Here is a 25,450-nt window from a genome sequence, read left to right on the forward strand (position 1 = left end):
GTGTGATGGTGGTATGTGTGTGTGTGTGTTTGGTACAAGTAGTGTAGGATTAGAGTGACAGCAAGATACACGGAAATCCGTACAGATAAATACATGTAACTATGAACAATTCGGATACATATAAAACGTGCAGGCACACGCGCGTAAACACCCTCATACAAGAAACATGTGCGCACGCACACACGCATACAGGCATGCACCAGTATACGCATGCGCACATGCGTATCACGACACCAATTTAGAATACTGGCTATATACCCTATGTACACACGCATGCATGCAGCGCGGACACATTCTGTTATCTCCTTTCACCCCCTCTCTCTCTCTCTCCATTCTCCTATAAGAAACTACACTCATAAACCTTTATGGGATGACAAGCAGATCTTAGCTGAAACTGAGCTTGAATAATAAGGCCGGACCACGGATGACCAATGACCACACAGTCACAGACATATATAAAGTTTGGCAAACGAGTGTACACTTACAACTGTACATACTCGCACACGTGCTCTTCATTTAGTCTCATCCTTCCCTTGTCATGTAAGCGACCATATATCTACATATACATAGGTGTAGGACTAATTCACAGGCAGACTCAAAACTGTCCTGGAAGTGCGAAGACAAATCATTGATGTGGTCGTGATTAGCGATAAAAGAACTTTGATAAAAAAGAAAAAAAGCGCGCAATTGATTGTTTGACGAACACATTAAGCAAGGGAGCGATTAGATCTAACAATAAAGAAGTGATATTGTACCAGTGCGTGTGTTATTATTTGTATAATGACCTCAAAATACAAAATTTGTTTCAACACACGAATTCACATCAAGCAGCTTACAAGCCTTGTACAAAACACGAAGTAATAACAAATAACGATAAAAAGATTTATAGTATATTAATTATCAATACATTAAACTCATCCGTTAATCCTCTGCCAATTACCCTCTCAGTCTATATACGTATATACACAAATACACACCTTTATACAGCTGTGCACACACACGTGCGTCCTCAAACTCACTTCCAAGTATATACGCATACTTGCTGGCATTCGCTCCCGTACCAACAACAGCGTGCATATATATATATATAATGTGTGTGTGTGTATACACACATAAACGTACATATTTATATACTCTATATTCAAATGCATATCAATATTTATTTTTTTATTGACCACATGGGGCTACACACAGAGGGGACAAACAAGGACAGACAAGGGGATTGAGTTGATTACACCGACCCCGTTGATTAACTGGTACTTATTTAATCGACCCCGAAAGAATGAAAGGCAAAGTCGACCCCGGCGGAATTTGAACTTAGAACGTAGCGGCAGACGAAATACTGCTAGGCATTTCGCCCGGCGTGCTAACGTTTCTGCCAGCTCACCGCCTTATCCAATATTGCCACGACCGTATACACACACACATACACACATACATTTAGGTACACTAGTTAATTGTTTTTCAAATCAGGATCTTTGATGATGTAAATGAGCAACAATAATATTATTGCATATTTTTATTTACTGAAAAACTTGATATTTGGTATGGAATAAACAGTGTTTGCAGACGAAAACTTTCATAACATCGATTTCAATTCGTTTTCTGCTATTTAAATGTTATATTTAAAGTCCATATATATATATATATATATATATATATATATATATATATATATATATATATTGACACATTCATAACATCAATTTCAATTCGTTTTCTGCAATTTAAATTATATATTAAATTGAATATATGTATATATATATATATATATATATCTATATATATATATATATATATATATACATATTATATATATCAAATTGCATATATATATATATATCAAATTGCATATATATATATATATCAAATTGCATATATATATATATATATCAAATTGCATATATATATATATATCAAATTGCATATATATATATATAAGGGGATATAATATATCTATAAAGGTTTCTGTTTTATACTTACATTAAAATATTAATTAGACAACAAATTCTCAAAGGCTTCCATAAAATAAAATGAAAGGAAAGTTTAAGGTTTGGAATAGGTGTTATATAGGAGTTGTATCGCAAGTTACCGCAATATTTTATTGCTATTTCCTTCGTGTGTGTGTATGAGAGAGATTCTTATTTTTATATGAAAATCAGTATGTATGGTTTCGTTGATCATTAGTTGTAACAACTGTGCTAACACAGGGAGTCGATTAAGCTTCGGCATTGAGGTAAGAATTTCTTTTTTGTATTGTTAGACATTCTTTGAGTTGCATTTTCTGAAATTGTATGACTAACAGACCACAGTGGAATCGCGTGGCTTAGTGGTTAGGGTGTCAGCATCATGATCGTAAGATTGTGGTTTCGATTCCTGGACCGGGCGACGCGTTGTGTTCTTGAGCAAAACACTTCATTTCACGTTGCTCCAGTCCACTCAGCTGGCAAAAATGAGTAACGCTGCGATGGACTGGCGTCCCGTCCAGCTGGGGAAACACGTACGCCACTGAAACCGGGAAACCGGGCCCATGAGCCTGGTTAGGTTTTAAAATGGCGCATTTATTTATTTTTTTAACACACCACAATGATCTTAGATAGACTCTGAATGATATATGTACAGTGTGTTACAGCGAAACGGACACTCTAGATGTGTGCGAGTACACGTATATGGGTAAATGGATGGACGGATATGCCAGTGTCAATGAAGGGGTTCTCAACCGGGGTCCATATGGCCCCTGAAGGTCCGTATAAGATTTGGGAGTGGGCACGAAACAAAATTATAAACTGGGGATCAAGAACAGTGTTTTAAAGGCACCCGAAGTTTTTTTTTACTTTAGATGTATGTATTTGTATGTATTGTAAGAAACACCTGGGTTTCTTTCTCTAGCATTTTACATAGTTTAAACTACACAAGTTAAAAGAAGTACCCGTAAAGCTAATTTTTAAACATCGAATGGCTATGGGGGTCCACTAGAATAAAATAGCAATCAAAAGGGTCCATAGATGAAAAAATGGTTGAGAACCTCTGCGTCAGTGTGTATGTAGTCTGATGTGTAACAGGAGGGAGGCGTAAGGATTAAAGTATTGGCTCTGAACTGGGATTCATATGGACTCAGGAGATCCACTGTAGTAGTTTAAGGACCTATGAATATATTTTGCTTTAGATAGGTTTAGATTGCAAGAAACAGTTAGAGTTCTTTCTCTTAGCATTTTTTGTAGTTAAACATATAAAGCTGCTGAAACCTGCTTTCTCACAGATAATTATTGCATACCAACACAAATGAATGCGTAATAAACAAAATAGGAATTTTTGAAGTATCTATTAAACTAGTTTTTAAAAATCAAATGCCTATTGAGGCCCACCAGAATAATATAGTCATCGAAGGGGGTCCATAGATGAAAAGCAATGGTTGAGAACCACTGAGTTTTAAACGAACCCCAGACTTTTGTGATATAAAATCTTACTTGTGACTAAAGCAGGGAGCAAAAATGCCCGAATCTACCGAAAATGCTATGATCTACGGTCGACAGCTGATGGAAAAACGTCATGCGGCATATTTTATACAATTAAATATTTGTGATATTGGCATTCTGAAAGAATCGCTCGGATTAAGGGATATTATGAAATTTACGGTTTCGTTTGTCATTGAATACCTACAGACGCAAAGGCTAGGAGCAGAGGAATATATCCAGGTTCCGCTAGAGAGACGTAGTGGATTTTGAATTAGGAATTTGCACGCTTCTTGCTTTTGCCCACTCGCTTTCCATTATAGTGGTGCCAATGCAATAACAGAAAGTAGAGTAGCTTGTCTAGAAGATTAGTTTGCACGGGGCATATAAAGACAATATATATAGAACAACGAGAATTGATCTTCTGCCGCACAAATTCGGCGATAAAGGAAGAGCAGATCAAGTGTTTATCGGTGCATAAAAGTTCATTATCAGCACGTAAAAATGTTACTGAATATATGTTCATGTACGGTATATATTTCTGCATCTGTACATATGTGTATGCATTCAATGTATACGTAATATATGTCTATATGGGCATGCGCGTGGATATGCATGCAAAGTATATGCTTGTTTCTATATATGTGTATGTGTTTGTGTGAAATATATCATAGACACACACAAATGTATTACCAGCTGTATAAGATCGAAAATCACGAACGTAACCCTTGGGCAATGTCTGTGTGTGTGTATGTGTTAGTGTGTACACATATTTCATACGCTTTTATGTGAACCACCGTATGGTGATATATGTCGATGTAAAATATGTATGTGTGCCTACGTAATGTATTGATATTCATATGCATTTACATATTTGCATGTATTCATTGTAAATTCGACTGGACTGGTGCTTTAAGTTTCATGCATCCGCTTATTTCAGCTGGAGAAGTTGAAGAAGCGGGAAAACGAAGCTTGAATCACAGTTCTTGAGCGTTATACAAACAGAACCAGCCCTGCTGTTCTATAGCTTGAAACTATTAACTATATTCAACATACATATGTATATATATATATATATATATATATATATATATATATATATATCATACACATACAGTGTGTATGTGCGAATATATGTAATTTTTTCAGTTTCAGTAAAATTGTGCATTTATACACGTGTATATATATATATATATATATATATATATATACACGTGCATGTATGTTCATATATGCGCATATATGTAATATCTGTATGTGTGACTATGCGAGTGTATATATATATATATATATATATATATATATATATACACTGGTCTATACGTACACAGATGTATATAGTTATGCCAAAAGATACATACAAATGTTTGTTAATATTTATATGTATGTATATAATATATTTATACATATATGTATATATATATATATGCAGTGAGTCGGATGTCCTATTATGGCCATCCCTTATACGTTTCAATGTATATTACATAGTCTATTGATTATTTTTTCTTTCCCACTTGACCGCTGGTAGCGGAGAATTTTTCTAGAATTTTTTGCTACCCTAAAATTTATTAATATATGCATATATATATATACAAGTACATATGAATAAATACACATATATAGATACATATTTATATATATGAACATATGTATACAAATATATATATATACATTTATGCATATATACATGTACAGATAAATGCATATAAATGCCTAAATATATTTAGACATATATATGCATGTATGTATACATATATATATACATGAGTGTATATCTATATAAAAATATATACACATACATATGTGTGTATACCAGTGTGTATCAATATGTATACACTTGTGTACATGTAATTGTGTGTATGTATAAAGTTTACATGCGAATGTGTTTGGGTATGAATATGTATATACTAGTATATGTATGCAGCAGATATATATATATATACTCGCAGCGCGGACATGTTTAGATATTCGAATGTATGGTTGTGTTTATGTTTGTATGCGTATATTTGTCTGTGTATCTGTCCGGGTGCTGTTTGCCAATGTGCTTTTGAATGGCCCAGGAGATATAACTTATTTAAATTTGAGATTTCACAAATCATAACTTGCTTTATAACTCGACTTTGATATGCTTCAAAGTAAGAAATTCTTCAATGTCAAGCATTTCAAAAGACAGTAGCGCCTCGGTTTACGAACGCCTCTGATAAGGAAATAAATCTTACTTTACATATATATATATATATATATATATATATATATATATATTTATAAAGCACGATTTACTCGTGATCAGAGTTGTTCGAAACCGAGGTACTACTGTGTGTGTAATATATATATATATATACACACACATACAGTTATGTCCGTTGACTACAACTTTAAAGGTATTTTAGCTCTTATTCTAGCAATGTTGGTGCTTGGAACACCATAGTCACATTTAGTGATAATTATAATTCTCCGTTTTGGTGAACATCGCAAACTACAGTTCGTATTAAATTATATATATATATATATATATATAATATATATATATATATATATTATTATATTTTATACTACAAAATTAGAAAATGGAGAAACATACTTAAATCAATAAAACATCAACTATCAGATGATACCCAATCAATACTTTATTACACCATTACATAACAGTAAAGGCATTATACAAAATATACAGTAAATGTAAATAGACAAGGAAATATAAGTATAAAATATAAAATTACATATTATATTTTATACTTATATTTCCTTGTCTATTTACATTTACTGTATATTTTGTATAATGCCTTTACTGTTATGTAATGGTGTAATAAAGTATTGATTGGGTATCATCTGATAGTTGATGTTTTATTGATTTAAGTATGTTTCTCCATTTTCTAATTTTGTAGTATTAATTTACGGTAATATTATTACCTTTGCCTATATAATACAATACATGAACTGATTGTTTGGCAATTTTTAACAGCCTTGTTGGGTACCTATCTAGCAGTATATTGGATATATGTTATCCCATGGTGGGTTGAATTTTCAACCCTATCTCATTTTATAATATATATATATTTACATATTATATATAGTTTATGTCTGAGTATCTTATGTAGGTGTACCTTAATGTGTGTAATAATTTGATAATGAATCACTAACATAAAGGGCAACATTTTGGGTCTTATGCAGCGCTATGAACGGTTGTTTCTCAACATTTCTTTTGTACAAATATGCTTTCTATGCCATTGATTTGCAAATAGTCATTCTTTAAGAATCATATACAGAAGTGTCCCTTTGGTCGCCTTTAGCGAGATATTATCCCGAATGCTAGCAATTCCGAATTCTTCTTCAGAATGTATGAACATGGTCGTTAGTTCTTGCTCCGTCCGTCTCCACCACCAACCTTCAATGCCTTGCAAACATTTCCTCTGTGCTACGTGCTGTCCTCTTAGTTCTATTCTCTCATTGATGTTTAAGCATTTGACTTATAACAGTAATATTATAATAGATACTGGTTGAATTCCGAAAATTTTCCATTAGCTATGTTGTTGGATTACTTGCGAAAACAATTTTAAAATGTTGATGTATATAATTTCACGTTAATTTGCATAAATTTGTGGTTTTATTCAGTCCATGTTTGTTTTCCTAAAAGAAAAACGAAACCTTTTCTTATTTTATTTTTCATTCTTTTTGCGCTTCGCATCATTTTCACTGTTAATTGTGAAAGATACAAATCAAAAATGAAAGACAGACGTGTGTATGTGTTTATGTGTGTGTGTGAGCGTTTGTCCGTTTATTGTACAACCTGTTGAACGGTTGTGAATTTAAATCTAATGGAAGCTTTACTATATACAGGACATTAAATTCTTACATGATTCCCTAAGCTGCCAGGGGTAGGTACGTAGCTGGCCTGAAAAGTATCACCTTAGCGACAGAGTGAGGGAGGTTTTATTATCTATAAGCGTATCGTTTTGGAATTAAGATGTATTGAGAGTAACGGGAATCGTTTTAAATACTAACACACATATATATAGGTCATAAGGGCACACAAGGCGCCTTGCTGTGTGCGTATATATATATATATATATATATATATATATATATATATATATATATATATAAATGCATCAGTAAGACCCAAAACTAATCTAATGTGTCGGGGATTAGGCTTCAATTTTCCAATATTTACGACATCAATATCTAATAGCGAAATTTACTTTAATTTTTCCTTTCGGCGGTATTCACAAAATATAATATTATATGATATGATATATGAAACACCCTGAGACAATTCAATAGATCATTAATGTCCCTTATGCCTAGTCAAACGATATTGTTTATTTTATTGTTGATAATGTTGTTGTTGCCGGCAGACATATTGTTACTAATACAATTGCGTGAGACATCCATTTGCAGATGTCAGCATATATTTTGAATAACAGAAATCATTCACTATTTACCAAAATTTAACAAGTAGTCAGTTACCAATATCTAACACAAAGGCTTATACATGCAAGTTTATGTGTATATATATATATATATATATATATATATATATAATATAATCACTTTACACAAAATACAAATCCGTACAAGTGCATACGCACACAAACACACACACACTAATAAATATATATATCTATGTCAGAGAAATTTCATTCAAAAAAATCTTCCTGTTCATAGATACAGCTAATATGTATATATGTATAACATTTACGGTCAAAACTATTCGATTATCACTAACTCCCGAAAACAATAAATTCATATTGTGAAATATGAAACTATATTCTTATTATTATTGTAATTATCATCGTAGCATATTCAAGCATCTGATGTGAATTTAAACTGCTGGGACACACGTTTGATGTAATGCAAGTTTAATCAAATTGCAACGCATAATCCTTGGTGTGTGCGTGTGTGTGTGTGTGTGTGTGTGTGTGCTATATTTTGAACTATCGGCTGCAGTCGCATTATATGATGAACTGTGCCGTCAATCGCGTTGATTACATTTATGTATACATGTTTTAATGTGCAGACACTAGCCATACGCTTACAGACGCCAGTTATAACAAAGATAGAAGCGTATATCTATGTTGGTGTATACACACACACATATACATACACACATTATGACCCAATCGCAAAGAAAAGACAACAGATACTGAAAGGAAGTGGAACTAATATCGATACAGAAATTCTTATTAAAATCTTTTTTTAAGACTTCAATGATTTTTAAAAAATACTCTGTGAATAATTATATAAGACATTCTATTTGAATGTGTACGACGTTTACCATTATTGGACGAAACCTTTGAGTTATAAAATTTTGTTAATAAATTATTAAGAATTGAAAGAATATTATTTCTATCAATAAAAAAATCGTACTCAAATTTTTGTTTCAGTTTTGTTTCTAACAATATTGGGAGTAACAATTTCATTGAAACTATTTTTTTTAACTACACAATAATGTAATATTTTTTTTAAATAAAAATTTATTCAAAATTATGTATAAAATTTGTTTGCCCTAATTCCTTGAAATGTACGCAAAGATGCAAGAATATATAAAATGAAAATATTAAAATTACAAAAAAATGTATACAAATATTGACAGAAATCGAATACCAAAATTTGTGAAAGTAATTATAAACGTGTGTATATCTTTATCTATATCTATCTACCTATCTGTCTATCTATCTATCTATTTATCTATCATCTGTCTGTCTGTCTGCTTGCCTGTCTGTCTCCCTGCCTGTCTGTCTGTATTGTTTCAGTCATTTGACTGCGGCCATGTGGCAGCACCGTCTTTAATCGAACAAATCGACCCCCAGGACTCATTCTTTGTAGACCTAGTACTTATACTATTGGTTTCTTTAGCCGAACTGCTAAGTTACGGGGACGTAAACACACCAACATCAGTTGTCAAACGATCGTGGGGGAGACATACACAGACATACAAACATTTATTAACATATATATGTATTTATATATACGACGGGCTTCTTTCAGTTCCAGCCTACAAAATCTACTTACTACACAGCCACTCCTGACCATATATATATATGTATACGCATATATAATAAAGCTAAAATTTAAGTATGTGTACTTGGAATAAGTATACAACAAAACTTCAACCAGGCATATCTCATGTATATATATATATATATATATATATATATATATATATACTCAATATATGTATGTATATATACATATACATGTATATATACGTATACTGATATGTCTATATTGATATATATATATGTACATATACATATATAATGTATATATATGTATATATAAATACATAGAAATATATGTATATATACATATATTGTGTATATATATGTATTTATATACACGTATATATATATATATATATATGTTATATACATATATTGTGTATATATATGTATTTATACACGTATATATATATATATTATATATATATATATATATATGCATATATGTGTGTCTGTGTTTGTACCTCCACCATCACTTGACTTAAGTACCGATGTTGCTGTGCTTACGTCCCCATAACTTAGCCGTTTGCAAAACACACCGATAGAATGTATACTATACTTACAAAGAATAAATCCTGTTGTCAGTTTCTTCTACTAAAGCTGGTACTCCAGCATTGCCGCAGTCACATAACTGAAACAAGAAAAACAAAAACCCTGCCATTTTAGCACCGAGCAACGCCGGGTATCTCTGCAAGTAAATATATTTTTCAAATTTAGCTAGGTTTAAAATGAACCCATGAAGCGGAGAAGGCTGTAATTTATGAGATGTGTTATTTGTTTGTATAAAATATTTAAATTGAATTGAACTTATATTTCTTCAATTTATTGTTTTGTTTTCCATTTCTTATGTTTATATATGTATTTATATATGTATTTATATATATATATATATATATATATATTAATATATATATATATATAATTTAATAATATCAGAGTAAGAAAAAAATTTTGAAATTTTTAGTACCAGTGGTCAAGCGTGTAGAAAAATTAGTCAGTAGACTATATATTATTGATATAAATACAGTGTACATTTCAACGCATAAAGGTAACCATATTAGGATACCTGGCACGCTAGAAGGAATAACCAAAATTCTAACCCCTAATAGGGATAAATTTCGAAGGGATTGGAAAATAAAAACATTTACCATCTATCTCCTGGACCATGGTTTCTGACTCTATATCAGCCAATATAATATTTTGCTAGGCGGGGTCTTCATCAACTAGTACGCCTAAATTAAAAATATATATATACGAGGCAATCCAGCATGTGCCTCATGCTTGTATATTATAATCTTTCAAATCCACCGCGCAAGCGCAGTTTTTATCGAGAGCAAATAAAAATAATGCCGGCGTTACTTCGAAAATTTGCCAAATATTATCAATAATTATGAATATAAGAGTAATAAAAGATTTTAGAAATTTTTACTACCACTGGCCTAGCGAGTAGAAAAATTAGTCAATAGACTATATATTATTCATATAAATACAGTGTACATTTAAACACACATAAATGTACACTGTATAAATGTATTTATATATATAGATAGATAGATAGATAAATAGATAGATATATGTATATACATTATATACTTATATTCATTTAAAATATATACACATATATATATACGTTATATAACATATATATATTCTATATGTATATACATTTTATACTATATATATTTGTATATATACATTTATGCTATATATATTTATATATATATACATTATATATATATATACATATATATACATTATATATCATATAATATATATATATTCTATATGTATATACATTTCTACTATATATATATTTATATACATATGCATATATATATGTATGTATATATATATGTGTGTATGTATATTATATATATATATATATATATATATATATATATATATATATATTTAATGTAATAGCCACGTAAGGGAGTGTTAAAAACAATCCTGATGCCAGCTGGGTTTAACTAAACATATTGGTAGGAAGATCATCAATAAATATGTATAAAACTTTCATAAAACTTACAAAGTCAGAAAAAGACAACGGAGAAGAAAAATTGAAAAGATGCTTGATTTGTTTTATTTGTATTACTATTGGGAAAGTAATGCAAATTAAAGGATGAAAAAATTTACCTATAAGAGTATAAAAGGAACCGCCTCAACCAACAAAATAACCCAAAAATATCTCCCCACCCAAGAAGATATTCTACATACATAAATATGTTTCAATATAACAATATTTAAGAATCATCAATAATAAGCGCAGGAGTGGCTGTGTGTAAGTAGCTTGCTAACCAGCCACATGGTTCCGGGTTCAGTCCCACTGCGGCATCTTGGGCAAGTGTCTTCTGCTATAGCCCCGGCCGACCAATGCCTGTGAGTGGATTTGGTAGACGGAAACTGAAAGAAGCCTGTCGTATATATGTATATATATATATATGTGTGTATGTGTGTGTGTTTGTGTGTCTGTGTTTGTCCCCCCTAGCATTGCTTGACAACCGATGCTGGTGTGTTTACGTCCCCGTCACCTAGCGGTTCGGCAAAAGAGACCGATAGAATAAGTACTGGGCTTACAAAGAATAAATCCCGGGGTCGATTTGCTCGACTAAAGGCGGTGCTCCAGCATGGCCACAGTCAAATGACTGAAACAAGTAAAAGAGTAAAATCGTAATTCTAAAAGATGCAATTATTTGTATATTGTTTGATCTCTTCAGGAAAAATAAGTGTGTTTTAGTCTTGAGTTATTTGACTTATTTTAGGATAATGTTTAGATATTTTCAATGTAAACAAACTTACTTTGAAAGACACATTGTTCATATGCGTAGAAATTTATGGTTTAAAATTTAGCTAATATTGAATGTTAAAATGCTACTTAAACATCAAATCCATTTGAAAAGAAATCCACACTTACCTATCACACATACTATATTATATTTATATTCATATTTACACCTGTAAAGGTAAACGCGATGGAGGAGGCAAAAGGACGGCCGTAACCTTTCGTGAGTGGTGCAATATACGAGAAAGCTACACTAGGAAGAAGTATATAAATAAAGATCTGATAAACAACATGCTGTTTATTAATTAAATCATACAGGCCACAATCTCCTGCGATTCTAAGAAAAAACATTTTGCATTTAAATAGGGACACAAAAACAACCGTCGTCGTCGTGGCACTCCGTCGGTTACGACGACGAGGGTTCCAGTTGATCCAATCAACGGAACAGATTGCCAGTGAAATTAACGAGCAAGTGGCTGAGCACTCCACAGATACGTGTACCCTTAACGTAGTTCTCGGGGATATTCAGCGTGACACAGAGAGTGACAAGGACGGCCCTTTGAAATACAGATACAACAGAAACAGGAAGTAAGAGTGAGAGAAAGTTGTGGTGAAAGTGTACAGCAGGGATCACCACCATCCCCTGCCGGAGCCTCGTGGAGCTTTAGGTGTTTTCGCTCAATAAACACTCACAACGCCCGGTCTGGGAATCGAAACCGCGATTCTACGACCGCGAGTCCGCTGCCCTAACCACTGGGCCATTGATACCGTCGGGGAAGATTATGAAGCAGATAGAAAAGATGGGTTATAAGTACTTGAAATTGATGGAGAAAGAAATTACATAAAAAATAAGGTGGAGTACTTGCACAGACTGAGACTGAGACTGATCCTTAAGTTGAAATTAAATGGACGGAATAAGATTCTTCCATCGCACTTCCTTTATCTGCTTCCTTAATCGTTATATCTTGATTATTTTGAAGTTCTGTATGTTCCTTCCATTGTGTAATGCTAAACTTTGAGTTAATTGAGTAACTGGAGATGACTCACTAGCCAAAAACAAAAGTGAACACATCCCCCACAAAGGAAGAAATAAAAATCTTGATGAATTTTGCTACCACATAGAGAACTTTCCCTACCACACCAAAACTGAAGCAAGTGCGGTTTTAGGGCATCACCATTATTGAAAGTTTTACCATTCAAAGAGTTTTGCAAACTTCGAAATAAATAGTTATCCGATAGTGCAAGGTCAGAGCCATATGGTGGATGTGACACCACTTCCCAACCAATTTTATTGCTACCTAGCAATAAATTTTCACGAGTTAACAAAGACGTGTGCGGTCTAGCGTTGTCATGGTGGAACACAATTCCTTTAGGATCTGCAAATTTTGGTCGCTTTTCTTTGATTATTTCCTCCAGTTTCATTAGTTGTTGACAGTAAATATCTGAATTGATCGTTTGGTTCCTTTGAAGCAGCTCAAAATACACAACACCTTTGTAATCCCACCAAACTTACAACATGACCGTTTTTTATGCAATTCAGCTTTCGATGTGGCTTTTTTTCGCTGATTCATGACGCTTGGAACATGATCATTTACGATTGATGTTCTTGTAGACAATCCATTTTTCGTCACCAGTGGTGATTCGTTTAAAAAAAAGATGTATTTCGTTGCGTTTGAGATGCATATCACAAATATTGATTCGTTGTGTTAAGTTAATCGCTTTCAATCTATGTGGAAACCAAATATCGAACTTCTTAACGAGTCCAAGATAGTTTAAGTGATTTTCAGTTCTTTGTGACAACTGACTGCAGTTTCTGTTAGTTTGCAGAACCTCTGCAATTTAACCTCTATGCAATCTCTTGCACACTTACATGATTCAATTATGACTTTGATTCGGTCATCATCAACTTCAGTATGTCGATCAGAACGTTGGTCATCTTCGAGTGAAAAATCTCCAGAACGGAATTTTTTAATCATTTCTGATTAAGCAATCAATTCTTTTAAGCAATCAACACCATAAACTTCACATATCTCTTTGTGAACCTCAGCAGCTTTCTCGCCTTTACGGAAATAAAAAACAAACAAAACATGACAAAACAGTCGTTTTTGCAGTTCGTGTTAAAATTGACACTGAACTAACAGTTGTAAACAAAATTACGCGCAATTTGCTTCTAAAGTAAGTTAAAAGTAACAGCTATCAAATGTCAAAAGGAAAAAGTCATAACATTGACAAAAGTCGTTCAAAAAATCGTAACTCTATTTGCGAAAAACGAAATAACTTTTTTACCAACCCAATAACATTAATAAATAATAGAAATGATAAGCTATTGCATTGGTTATATTTTCTAACTTCTTTCTTCCTTTTTCCCAATCAAACTATGCATTTTCTAAATCAACGAATCAGAATGATTGTCGATAATGACGTCATCTGCAAACTGTGAAGTTTCTTCAGATTTTCTGATAACTCTTGCATTGGTTGGTAGCAGAACCAACCGGACATTTCACAATGTGTAAGTTCATAAATATGGGTGGCCTATCTACCTAGCTATTTATTTATCCCCGTATTTACTACCTGTCTGTTTACTGCATTGTTACCGCAAGAGGAACCATGCAGTTGCTACGGCAGTGCTTTGGAGAGAGATTAATCTCTCGCTACAGCAACGTCAAATGGCCTTCACGTTCCCCTGACTTGAAGATCCCGGATTTTTTTTTTTTTTTGTGAGGATGCCTGATAAAGAGGATTTACGTCAACAAACCGAAGATCCTGGTGCAACTGAAGGAGGACATCTATCCATTTATCTATTTATCTATCTATCTATCTATCTATCTATCTATCTATCTATCTATCTATCTATCTATCTATCTATCTATCTATCCATCTACCTGTCTATCTATCTATCTATCCATCTATCTATCTATCCATCTATCATTCCATCTATCTATCTATCTATCTATCTATCTATCTATCTATCTATCTATCTATCTATCTATCTATCTTCCATCCATCCAAATATCTATCTATCTATCTATCTATCTATCTATCTATCTATCTATCTATCTATCTATCTATCTATCTATCTATCTGTCGATCTATCTATCTATCTATCTACCTATCTATCTATCTATGCCTATCTCAGTAGATAGACAGATAGATAAATAGGAAGATTACACGTTTTATTTAACAAGTCCAAGATATAGCTTGTGTTGTTTCCCAGTGAATTCTAATGTATAACTATGCACACATGCATACAAAACTGTCCATGCGCTTATATACACTGTATTTAAACGTATAAAGTTACACATATACACCCATATTAAGTGTCTTTACTATGTGTAACTGCTCACGCATTCACGCACATACATACATATTTATATAATTGCTTGTAGTATGGGTGTGCCGAAAAACCGAAAATGGCTGCCATTTAAACGATGTCATTTTTCGTATGTAATGCAGTAGTGCTGCAAAATTTGACTTATGCATATCAATTTCCGTTATGTCCTTTATATTGTATCAAAATATCATGCATTTATTTCTAAATTTAAGGAAGTTATTAGAAATTGAAACCCATCAGTGACTTTTGGAACACACTGTATTTACAAGATGAATCATTAGAAATCAAAAGCAAAGCCTTTTATAGTATAAAACAACATTTGATGTACACTCAAACAAGCAGCCTTTTATTAGAAATTTATAATTTACTCTTTTTATTACTTTTTCTGGTTTGTTTTGCAGCAATCATTGAAAAGTATGCTTTTAAAGGCGTCGGCATTTTCCTCATATTTGGTGATCCGATATCAATGGTGGGTGATGTTCTTCTACTACCAGCAAACATTGATATCTTGAATCCAGAAGGAATTGCTTATGATATGATTCATATTGGAGGAGGATCCATAAAAGCAGAACTTCAGAAAGTAGATACGGAATCAATTGGTTATGGTTGTATTGTATCCACTACTGCGGGTTTCTTATCGTACGAAAATATATTCCACCTAATCATTGTAGATTATCGAAATCGGAAGTGTGAAAACAACATTTTTGCATTGCAACAACTTGTAGATGTTAACGAATCTGCTTTTAAAATGACCGAGGAACTTTCATTAAATACGATTGTTTCACCAGTTATAGGTTTAGGTAAGTTTCTTAAAGTTTTGTTAATACCTTCTGGGCATGTAAGCTGGTGCACAACCAATCAGCTCATCTAGATCTAAATGCGTCGACTACATAAGAACTGTAGACAATACAACAAGTAAAACACTTATTTTTCATTTCTTCTTTCCCTCAGTGAAGTTACGAAACAGCTTCTTGAAAGAATGAAATAGAATGGAATCGGTGCGGCTTATTTCTTTTCCGATAGGTAATTGTTTCGAATCCTTGTGTTGTCTGATGAAAGATGCAGCACGGAGGAAGATGTATTTTAAGAGATTGATATACAGGGTGGCCCAGAAGTAGGTTTCAACTATCTCTTTCGCATTCATATATTAACAGATTAGATATTAATTATACAAAAAATTAGATATTAATTATACAAAAAATATGAAACCATTATTCTATGCTAATTTAGTTAATTGTAAGATAGAAATTTAAATGTAATAAAATGTTTTAAAAGAAATTTAAAGTGCCTATGTGATAACTGTAAACCTAATTTTTGGGGCCACCCTGTATGCTGGTTCAACAACTCATTTCTTATAACCGTCGAATAAAGTCGTCGAGCGCCTTTTGGCCTTCGAAAAATTCAATACAGAATGGAATATATCCTGTCGATTTTTATATGTTTGCGAGGTGATAGAGAAAAAAAAATGCCACGAAATCCAGCTTGCTCATGAGGTTGACTTTCATCATTGGTTAGCAATTCACTTTGCTATCATCTTTGTGAATATCTTGCATTTGAGACTCGGTAGTATATTAGATCTTTTCTATTCTTCTTTTACTGTCATAAAATTTATATTTCATTATGCTACTTCACTTGCTATCGGCTTGCTTGAGACAAACGATGAAGAGCTTGACAATTTATCTTGATGTAAACTCTTCTTCATCTTTTAAGACATTGGATATTTTATTGTTTCGTCCATTTTGTATTTGTTTAATATCTTTTATTTGTTTAATTGCATATTCCACTTCAAATAATGTAATTTGTAGTTTCAGTGATGTCTGCTGTAAAGTCGTTATTTCTGCCACTAAAAATATATATAGCCTTTTTTTTCCACTCTTTTCAAGTCTAGCCAGGCTAATGGGCCCGGTTTCCCGGTTTCTGTGGCGTATGTGTTCCCCCCCAGCTGGACGGGACGCCAGTCCATCGCAGCGTTACTCAAGAAACATGAAGAGAAAGTGAGAGAAAGTTGTGGCGAAAGAGTGAAAAAGGGGTCGCCACCACCCCCTGCCGGAACCTCGTGGAGTTTTTAGGTGTTTTCGCTCAATAAACACATACAACGCCTGGTCTGGGAATCGAAACCGCAATCCTCCGACCGCGAGTCCGCTTCCCTAACCACTGGGCCATTGCGCCTCCACTATATAGCCTTTAGGAGAACTCTATTGTTGTTCGTACGTACCTTTTTCTCCATTAAAAGGTGATCGTACTATCTCCTTTTAACGTTTTCATTTCTGTCTTCTTTTCATTCATATTTTTCACCAAATTAAACACCGTTGATGTTTACCATTTGCTGTTTTCTACTTTACACAGTTCTACATTCTAGCTTCTCTAAAGCTGAATTTATTATCTTTTTCCCATTTCTTCATGAAATGCAGCATTTTATGAGTTAATATCGTTTTCGCTGTGAACTTTCCAGCAGTGATCAGTTGTTTTAATGAGAACTGTTACTAGATTATTATTTTAATTTTTCTGTCTCATCTTTGTGATTGCGTTTATTGTTGTCTTGCTCTTAGTTTAGAAAAGGTCTATATAGATCTTAAAGAACCTGTTTAGTTTTTTTTTTAAATTGTTTCTTTCGTTCCTTTTGCAAGTTGATTTTGAACTTGCGTCTAACCATTCTGCAATCTTTGTTTTTGACCTTATTAATTATTCCTTTGTTCCGGAAGATGTCTTGTGCTTCGTTCAAGCTTTCTCAGTTTGGATTTCTAGAGGTCCGTTTCTTAAGTTTTTTTTTTGTTCTTGTTTCTTTTTTCTTTTTTTAATGTTTCCTCTCTTTGAAGATATTTGCTATCCATAAGTGGCTCCTATGCCAAAAGATGATGCTTACATTTGTAACGATGGAAAAACCCGTGTTTCACTTTACTTCAGCTTCTAACGTCGCTAACGAAAACTTAGGCGTCACGAAAATCTCTTTACTCTTCCCTTTAAATCTACAATACTGATTACGATGCGCATTTATGAACTTTTCTTTATATACATATATATATATAGAACAGGGATACTTACCTGGAATGTGTGCTGAAGCCGTACTGCAAGGTTTAATCGAGTTTTCCAATGAATTTCCTAACAATCACTCCCTACAGAAACTCTATGTCTGCTCAACCGATCTCTATATCTTGCATATATTCGTTGAGACATTTAATAAATTGATATATCCAGACCCAACGCAATCAGCTTATAAACCGCAATTCAAACCAAAAAGAGAAGAAGATTATCACAATCAACAGAGGCCGCAATAATTATTGTCTCAACACCAGAATTTATTGACATTAAAAAATCCCTCCAAACTACAACCACCGATGAATTCTATGTTATGTATCAATCTGAATACACCATTTACCTCAGTGATATTAGGCAGCAGAATGGACGGCAAGTGAAAGATGTTATATATATGCCTCCACCTCTAGTCTTGAGTGAAAAAGGCTATGACCATTTTGAGGACACTCTTCTCAGACAGTTGAGAAAGCTCTTCCTGAATACATACCAACAAATTTCGATTATCATTGATCTCAGTGAGTATTGATATTTCGTTATTCCACACACATTCGTCTTAAATAAATAAAAAAAAAAATATGAGTAGTTCTACATTGTCACGTGTATACGCACATACATACACATACATTCCCATGTATGTATGTATGTATTATCTATCTATCTATCTATCTATCTATCTATCTATCTATCTATCTATCTATCTATCTATCTATCTATCTATCTATCATCTATCTATCTGTCTGTCTCTCTGTCTGTCTGTCTGTCTCTTTGTCTTTCTATCTGTCTGTATATATATACAAAATTTTTTTTTTTGTAGTTCAGCTCAGAGCTGCGGCCATGCTGATGCACCGCCGTTTGTATAGATTAGATATGTATGTTGTATATGTATGTATGTATATATATATATATATATATATATATATAATATATATATATATATATATATATATATATATAATATATATATACATATACATACATACATACATACATACATACATACATACATACATACATACATACATACATACAAGATACATACATACATACATAATACATACATACATACATATATACATATACATAGTATATCTATATATTATATATTTATATAGTTATGTATTTATTTAGCGGGCCGTTTACTCAATAATTTTTCTAAACTGCATTTTCACTATTCTTTTACAAGAATAGCGTTGAAAGTGATTTCGAAGTTTCGGCCAGTTTAACTCTTCTTCAGAACGAAACCTCGCAATCACACTCAGCACTGTTCATTTTAATTTTATATATTATCTTTTAGTTGTTATAGTCATTGAACTGCAGCCTTGAAAAATTTCTTAGTCAAATGAATCAATCCAAGTATCTACGTTTGTAAACCTGGTACTTATTCTATCGGTCTCTTTTGCCAAACCTCTAATTTACGAGAACATAAATGCATTAATACCGGTCGTCAAGCGGTGGTGGGAGATCAACACAGACTCAAAGACAAACACACCCATACACACATAGATATACATACACACACACACATGCAGATAGGTATATACGAGTTTGTATGACTGTATATAGAAGAATGTATCAATAAAATTTTATCTGGTTTTCATGTTTTATTGTTTGCAATCTTTGAAATTTTAGAATTTTACAATTTTGAAATAAACTAGTACTTTCATGTATTATGCAATCATCAGGTTTATATAGAGACAGCAGTTTTCTACAGTTGACACAATCTGAGTCAACTACGTTGTGGAACACGGCCGTCACTGCATAAACCTGATGATTGCGTAACAGATGAAAGTACTAGTTTATTTCAATAATGTAAAATTGTAAATAATAAAACGTGAAAATCAGACTTAGTTGGAATTTCATTGATCAGTATATATGTGATAAATATCCTTAGTCCAAATATATGATAAATATATATGATAAATATCCTTAGTTCAAATAAATTGTATGTGTAAAATTGAAAAATTGTAAGCGGGTTAATACCTCAATATATGTTTAAATATTGAAAAATGTAAGAGGTTTAATATCTCAATGAATGTTTGTGAAAGAACAGTGTTATAGAGAAGCAATGGGTCGGCGGGCGCTTTCTGACTTCTCCCATCCTAATCATTCTCGTATCATTATCATTCATTTCATTAATGTCTTGCCCAGCCCGCAAAGCTATCTAATCTTTGTACTGTCTTTATGAGAAATTTGATGAAATAAAGTAGCTTGCTTACCTCATTGCGCATGAGCGAGCCAGAGTTGTGTTTGACACTGAAGCTGTAAGACGTGTTTTTGAAGTAGTCTTAAATTGAAGATTTTTGAAACTCTGCTACAAGGTAAGATTTTTTGGGTGTAGTGGGGGACCTGTTGTTTACCGCAATTACTTTTTACAAATAAGAAGTCCTCACTGGATTCTAGTCTGCCTGAGGCTGAGTGAAAATTTTTTTCACTTAATTGTGAAAATTATTGGTTTGGTGGGCGTATCCTGCCGCAAAATTTTGTTTGAAAATAGTGCTTGCCCAAGAATAACTCCGTGGGAATTTTTAGAAAAATTTCAACAATATTGTCCAGCATGGACGACGGTGGAGTGCACGGACACAAGCGATGATGAGGTGGAAAATTGACCAGAGGTTGAAAAGTTTCAGTGTTATAGTGTGTAAGAGGCTCAGCGCCTCATTTGTAAATGGACTAGTGTTGATTGTATACTGAATATTTTATTGTATGTTATTGTATGTTATTATTTGTAATGGACTATTAAGTCCAATAATTGTAAAAACTGTCGTGAGAGGTTCAATACCTCGTTTTGTTTTTTCCGTTGGAAAATAGAAGAATAATGTTTTAGGAAGCAGAAAATCAGCGGACGTTCTTTGTCTTCTCCCATCAATATCATCCTTGTTTCATCATTCACCTCATCAATGTATATGTCCAGCCCGCAAGCTACTCTTTGTAATGTCTTCATGGCAAATCTTAATGAAATAAAGTAGCTTGTTTACCAACCACATGGTTCCGGGTTCAGTCCCACTGCAAGGCAGGTTGGACAAGTGTCTTCTACTATAGCCTCGAGCCGACCAAAGCCTTGTGAGTGGATTTGGTAGACGGAAACTGAAAGAAGCCCGTCGTATATATGTATATATATATGCGTGTGTGTACGTATGTGTGTATACGTTTGTGTGTCTGTGTTTGTCCCTCTCCAACATCGCTTGACAACCGATTCTGGTGTGTTTACGTCCCCGTAACTTAGCGGTTCGGCAAAAGGGACCGATAGAATACATACTAGGCTTACAACGAATAAATCCTGGGGTCGATTTGCTCGACAAAAGGCGGTGTTCCAGCATGGCCGCAGTCAAATGAGTGAAACAAGTAAAAGAGTATGTTAATACGTTAAGAAAAGTGTACTAGCGTGCGTGTTTGTTTATGTGTGTGAGTGTGTGAGAGAGAGGGATAAAGAGAGAGTGAGCGAAAGAAAGTGAGAGAGAGAGAGAGAGAGAGATTGTGTATGTACGTGTGTGTGGTTGTGTGTGAGCTTACTAGTGTGCATGTACGTGTGCGCCTGCTTCTGAGAGAATCATGGTAAATGGTTCTTCTACTGGATAATAAACATTGAGAAATAACCGGTTTTACTCCCAATTCCTTACGTACACGCGCAGAAAGTTCAGGAGGAATCGTATACTCTTAATGATATGTGAAAACAAGCATGTGAATTTGTGTGTCCATATATATATATATATATACATACATATCTATATGCATATGTGTATGTGTGCACACATTCATATATATAAATATACAAAGATACATATATGTACGCAAACATATAATATATATATGTATATATATTTAGATAGACAGATAGATAGAAAGATGATACATACATACATATATAAATACATACATAAATATACATATACATATATATATAGACGCGGAGTGGCTGTGTGTGAGTAGCTTGCTTACCACCACATGGTTCCTAGTTCAGTTCCTCTGCGTGGCCCCGAGTGCAAGTGTTTTCTATAGCCTCGGAACCGCCAAAACCCTAGTGTGGATTTGGTAGAAGGAAACTGAAAAGCCCGTCGTATAATATATATATAATATATATATATATTATATATATATCACATGCACACACGCATACACACACACACATACACACCACACACCACACACACACACACACACACACACACACACACACACATATATATATATATATTTGAATGTATGTGTGTGTTTGTGTGTCTGTGGTTCTAGACCACAATCGATTGACAACCGATGTTGGTGTGTTTACATCCCCATAACTTAGAGGTTCGGCAAAAGGGATTGACAGAATAAGTACTAGACTTACAAAGAATAAGTCCTGGGGTCGATTTCTTCGACTAACGGCGGTGCTCCAGCATGGTCGCAGTCAAATGACTGAAACAAATAAAAGAATAAAAAAATTATATATACTGTTGCGTCCGTGGGGGGGGGACTCATTCTCTTTTAGTGCCTTATTATTTAATATACGCACCGGTAAAATTTCCACTCACTTATTTGTTATTCTAAAATTTTCGTTGCGTCTTGCAACCTTTTCAATAGTATTTAACAATCCATTAATACTTTATGAAGGTATTTTGTTTAAGATCAAGAAACATTAACTGATTAATTGAAATATATTTTAAGATAAATGATTTAAGTTTACTAATTATCCGATCATTATACTTCCTGAAGGAAGATTCAGCTTGCTTAATTACTATTAATTAAACGTACAGAAATATCTTATCTCATTTCATTGATACGTAATAGAAAAAGACTTTGTCCGTCATTCAAGCTGCGTTCTTTTTGTTTGTTTGTGCGCATGTGTGGGGGATAGTCTGTCTGCGCATATACATGTATGTATGTATGTATGTATGTATGTATGTATGTATGTATGTTCTGTATGTATGTATGTATGTATGTATGTATGTATGCATGTATGTATGTATGCATGTATGTATGTATGTATGTATGTATGTATGTATGAATGTATGTATGTATGTATGTATGTATGTATGTATGCATGTATGCATGCATGTAAGTGTGTATGCATGTATGTGCGTGTGTGTGTGCGTATGTATATATGTATGTATGTGTGTGCGTTTGTATGTGTATATTCTGTTTATGTGTTTGTGTGTTCGTGTATGTGTGTTTTTATGTGTGTGTGTCTGTGTGTTTGCATGTCTGTATGTCTGTGTACCTCAGTCTCCTTATATGACCATGTCTGAGTGTGTGTGGGGTTGTGACTATATACTGCGTCAGTAAGTATAGATATGTACCTGTATATGTGTTGACATGTGTCTCCATATATGTACTTGTGTGAAGAGTGTGTGTGTATGGTCATGTGTTTCAGTCTTCATTTGCGTATGTGTGTGTATGTTTGATATTACCTATGTACCTATCCGTCTGTATGTCAATCTGTTTACTTTCATATCCTTTGCCTACATCATGTGCATATACATATACATAAATGCACACACACACACACACACACCACACTACATCTACATAACAGCCCATTAAGTATTCTACTTGTATATAAATATAACTAGTGGTTATAGGGGTATGATGTCTGTAGAGGCCACAATATATATAGATATACATCTATATGTATATATATAATTCTATACATGTACATCTATAAATTTACATGTACATATATATATATATATATATATATATACACATATAAACACATATCTACATGCATACATACATATATATACATGAATATATATATATATATATATAGATAGATAGATAGATAGATAGATAGATACATAGATAGATAGATAGATAGATAGATAGATAGATAGATAGATAGATATATACATATACATATAAATCTCTATATATACATACATATATATGTATACACACGTATATAAATGCATTTATGCATGCATATATGTATAGTTATATATATATATATACATAAATATATATGTATATACATAAGTATATATATATACATATACATATATTTATGTACATATATATACACGTATATACATATATATACATATAATGCAATATATATATATACATTTATATATATACTTATATATATATATACATGTATGAACACATAAATATGACATATATGCATACATATATATATATATACATATATACATATATACATATATATATACATATAAATCTATATTTTTATACGTGAGTATATATATACATATGTACAAGTACATATATACATATACATCTATTCATATACACATGTACATCTCTCTCTCTATATATATATATACATACATATATATGTGCAGATGTATATACACATATATACCTGCATACATATATATATATATGTATGTATATGTATACGTATATATATATATACATATATGTATAACAAAATAATAAATAAAACATATGCATATATACATACATATATGTACGTACCTACATCTATATGTATATATACATGCATATATAGATACAGGACACCAAAAAAACGTCGAACACAATGAGAAACGAAAACATTAAAACAGAACCATGGAAACGGACATTTTTTTAAACAACGAAAAAGCAGGATACAAGACATACAACACAAGAAAAATTCCCCTTCTTCAGCCGCCTCCGTTTCGTCTACTCCCCGTTTCGAATGTGAGGTAATAGTTTTACTGTTAACAGTTTCATTATGTATATGTTATATCCATGGCGAAAGTATTAATAGTGAAACTATCAAAACTGAAACTGTTATCTCACATTATAATATAGATGTTATTGTTTCACTTCTGACACTTAATACCGAAACAGTGACACTCCATGGACCCCCAAGTAGTGTATGTGTAAAATTTGAATGAAATTGGTCGGGTAGTTCTTGAGTTTTTAG

General features: G+C 32.8%; 1 protein-coding gene across 1 annotated transcript; it reads left to right on the forward strand.

The window, feature by feature from the left end:
- The first annotated feature begins 14,658 nt into the window (after positions 1 to 14,658).
- Positions 14,659 to 19,113, forward strand: LOC118767327. Its single transcript, XM_036511701.1, has 3 exons — positions 14,659 to 14,745; positions 15,969 to 16,367; positions 18,595 to 19,113. The coding sequence occupies exons 1-3, from the start codon at positions 14,742 to 14,744 to the stop codon at positions 18,840 to 18,842; spliced, it is 651 nt and encodes a 216-aa protein (XP_036367594.1). The 5' UTR covers positions 14,659 to 14,741; the 3' UTR covers positions 18,843 to 19,113.
- The last annotated feature ends 6,337 nt before the right edge of the window (positions 19,114 to 25,450 follow it).

Source organism: Octopus sinensis, linkage group LG20 (genome assembly GCF_006345805.1).
Source record: "Octopus sinensis linkage group LG20, ASM634580v1, whole genome shotgun sequence".
Classification (NCBI taxonomy): domain Eukaryota; kingdom Metazoa; phylum Mollusca; class Cephalopoda; order Octopoda; family Octopodidae; genus Octopus; species Octopus sinensis.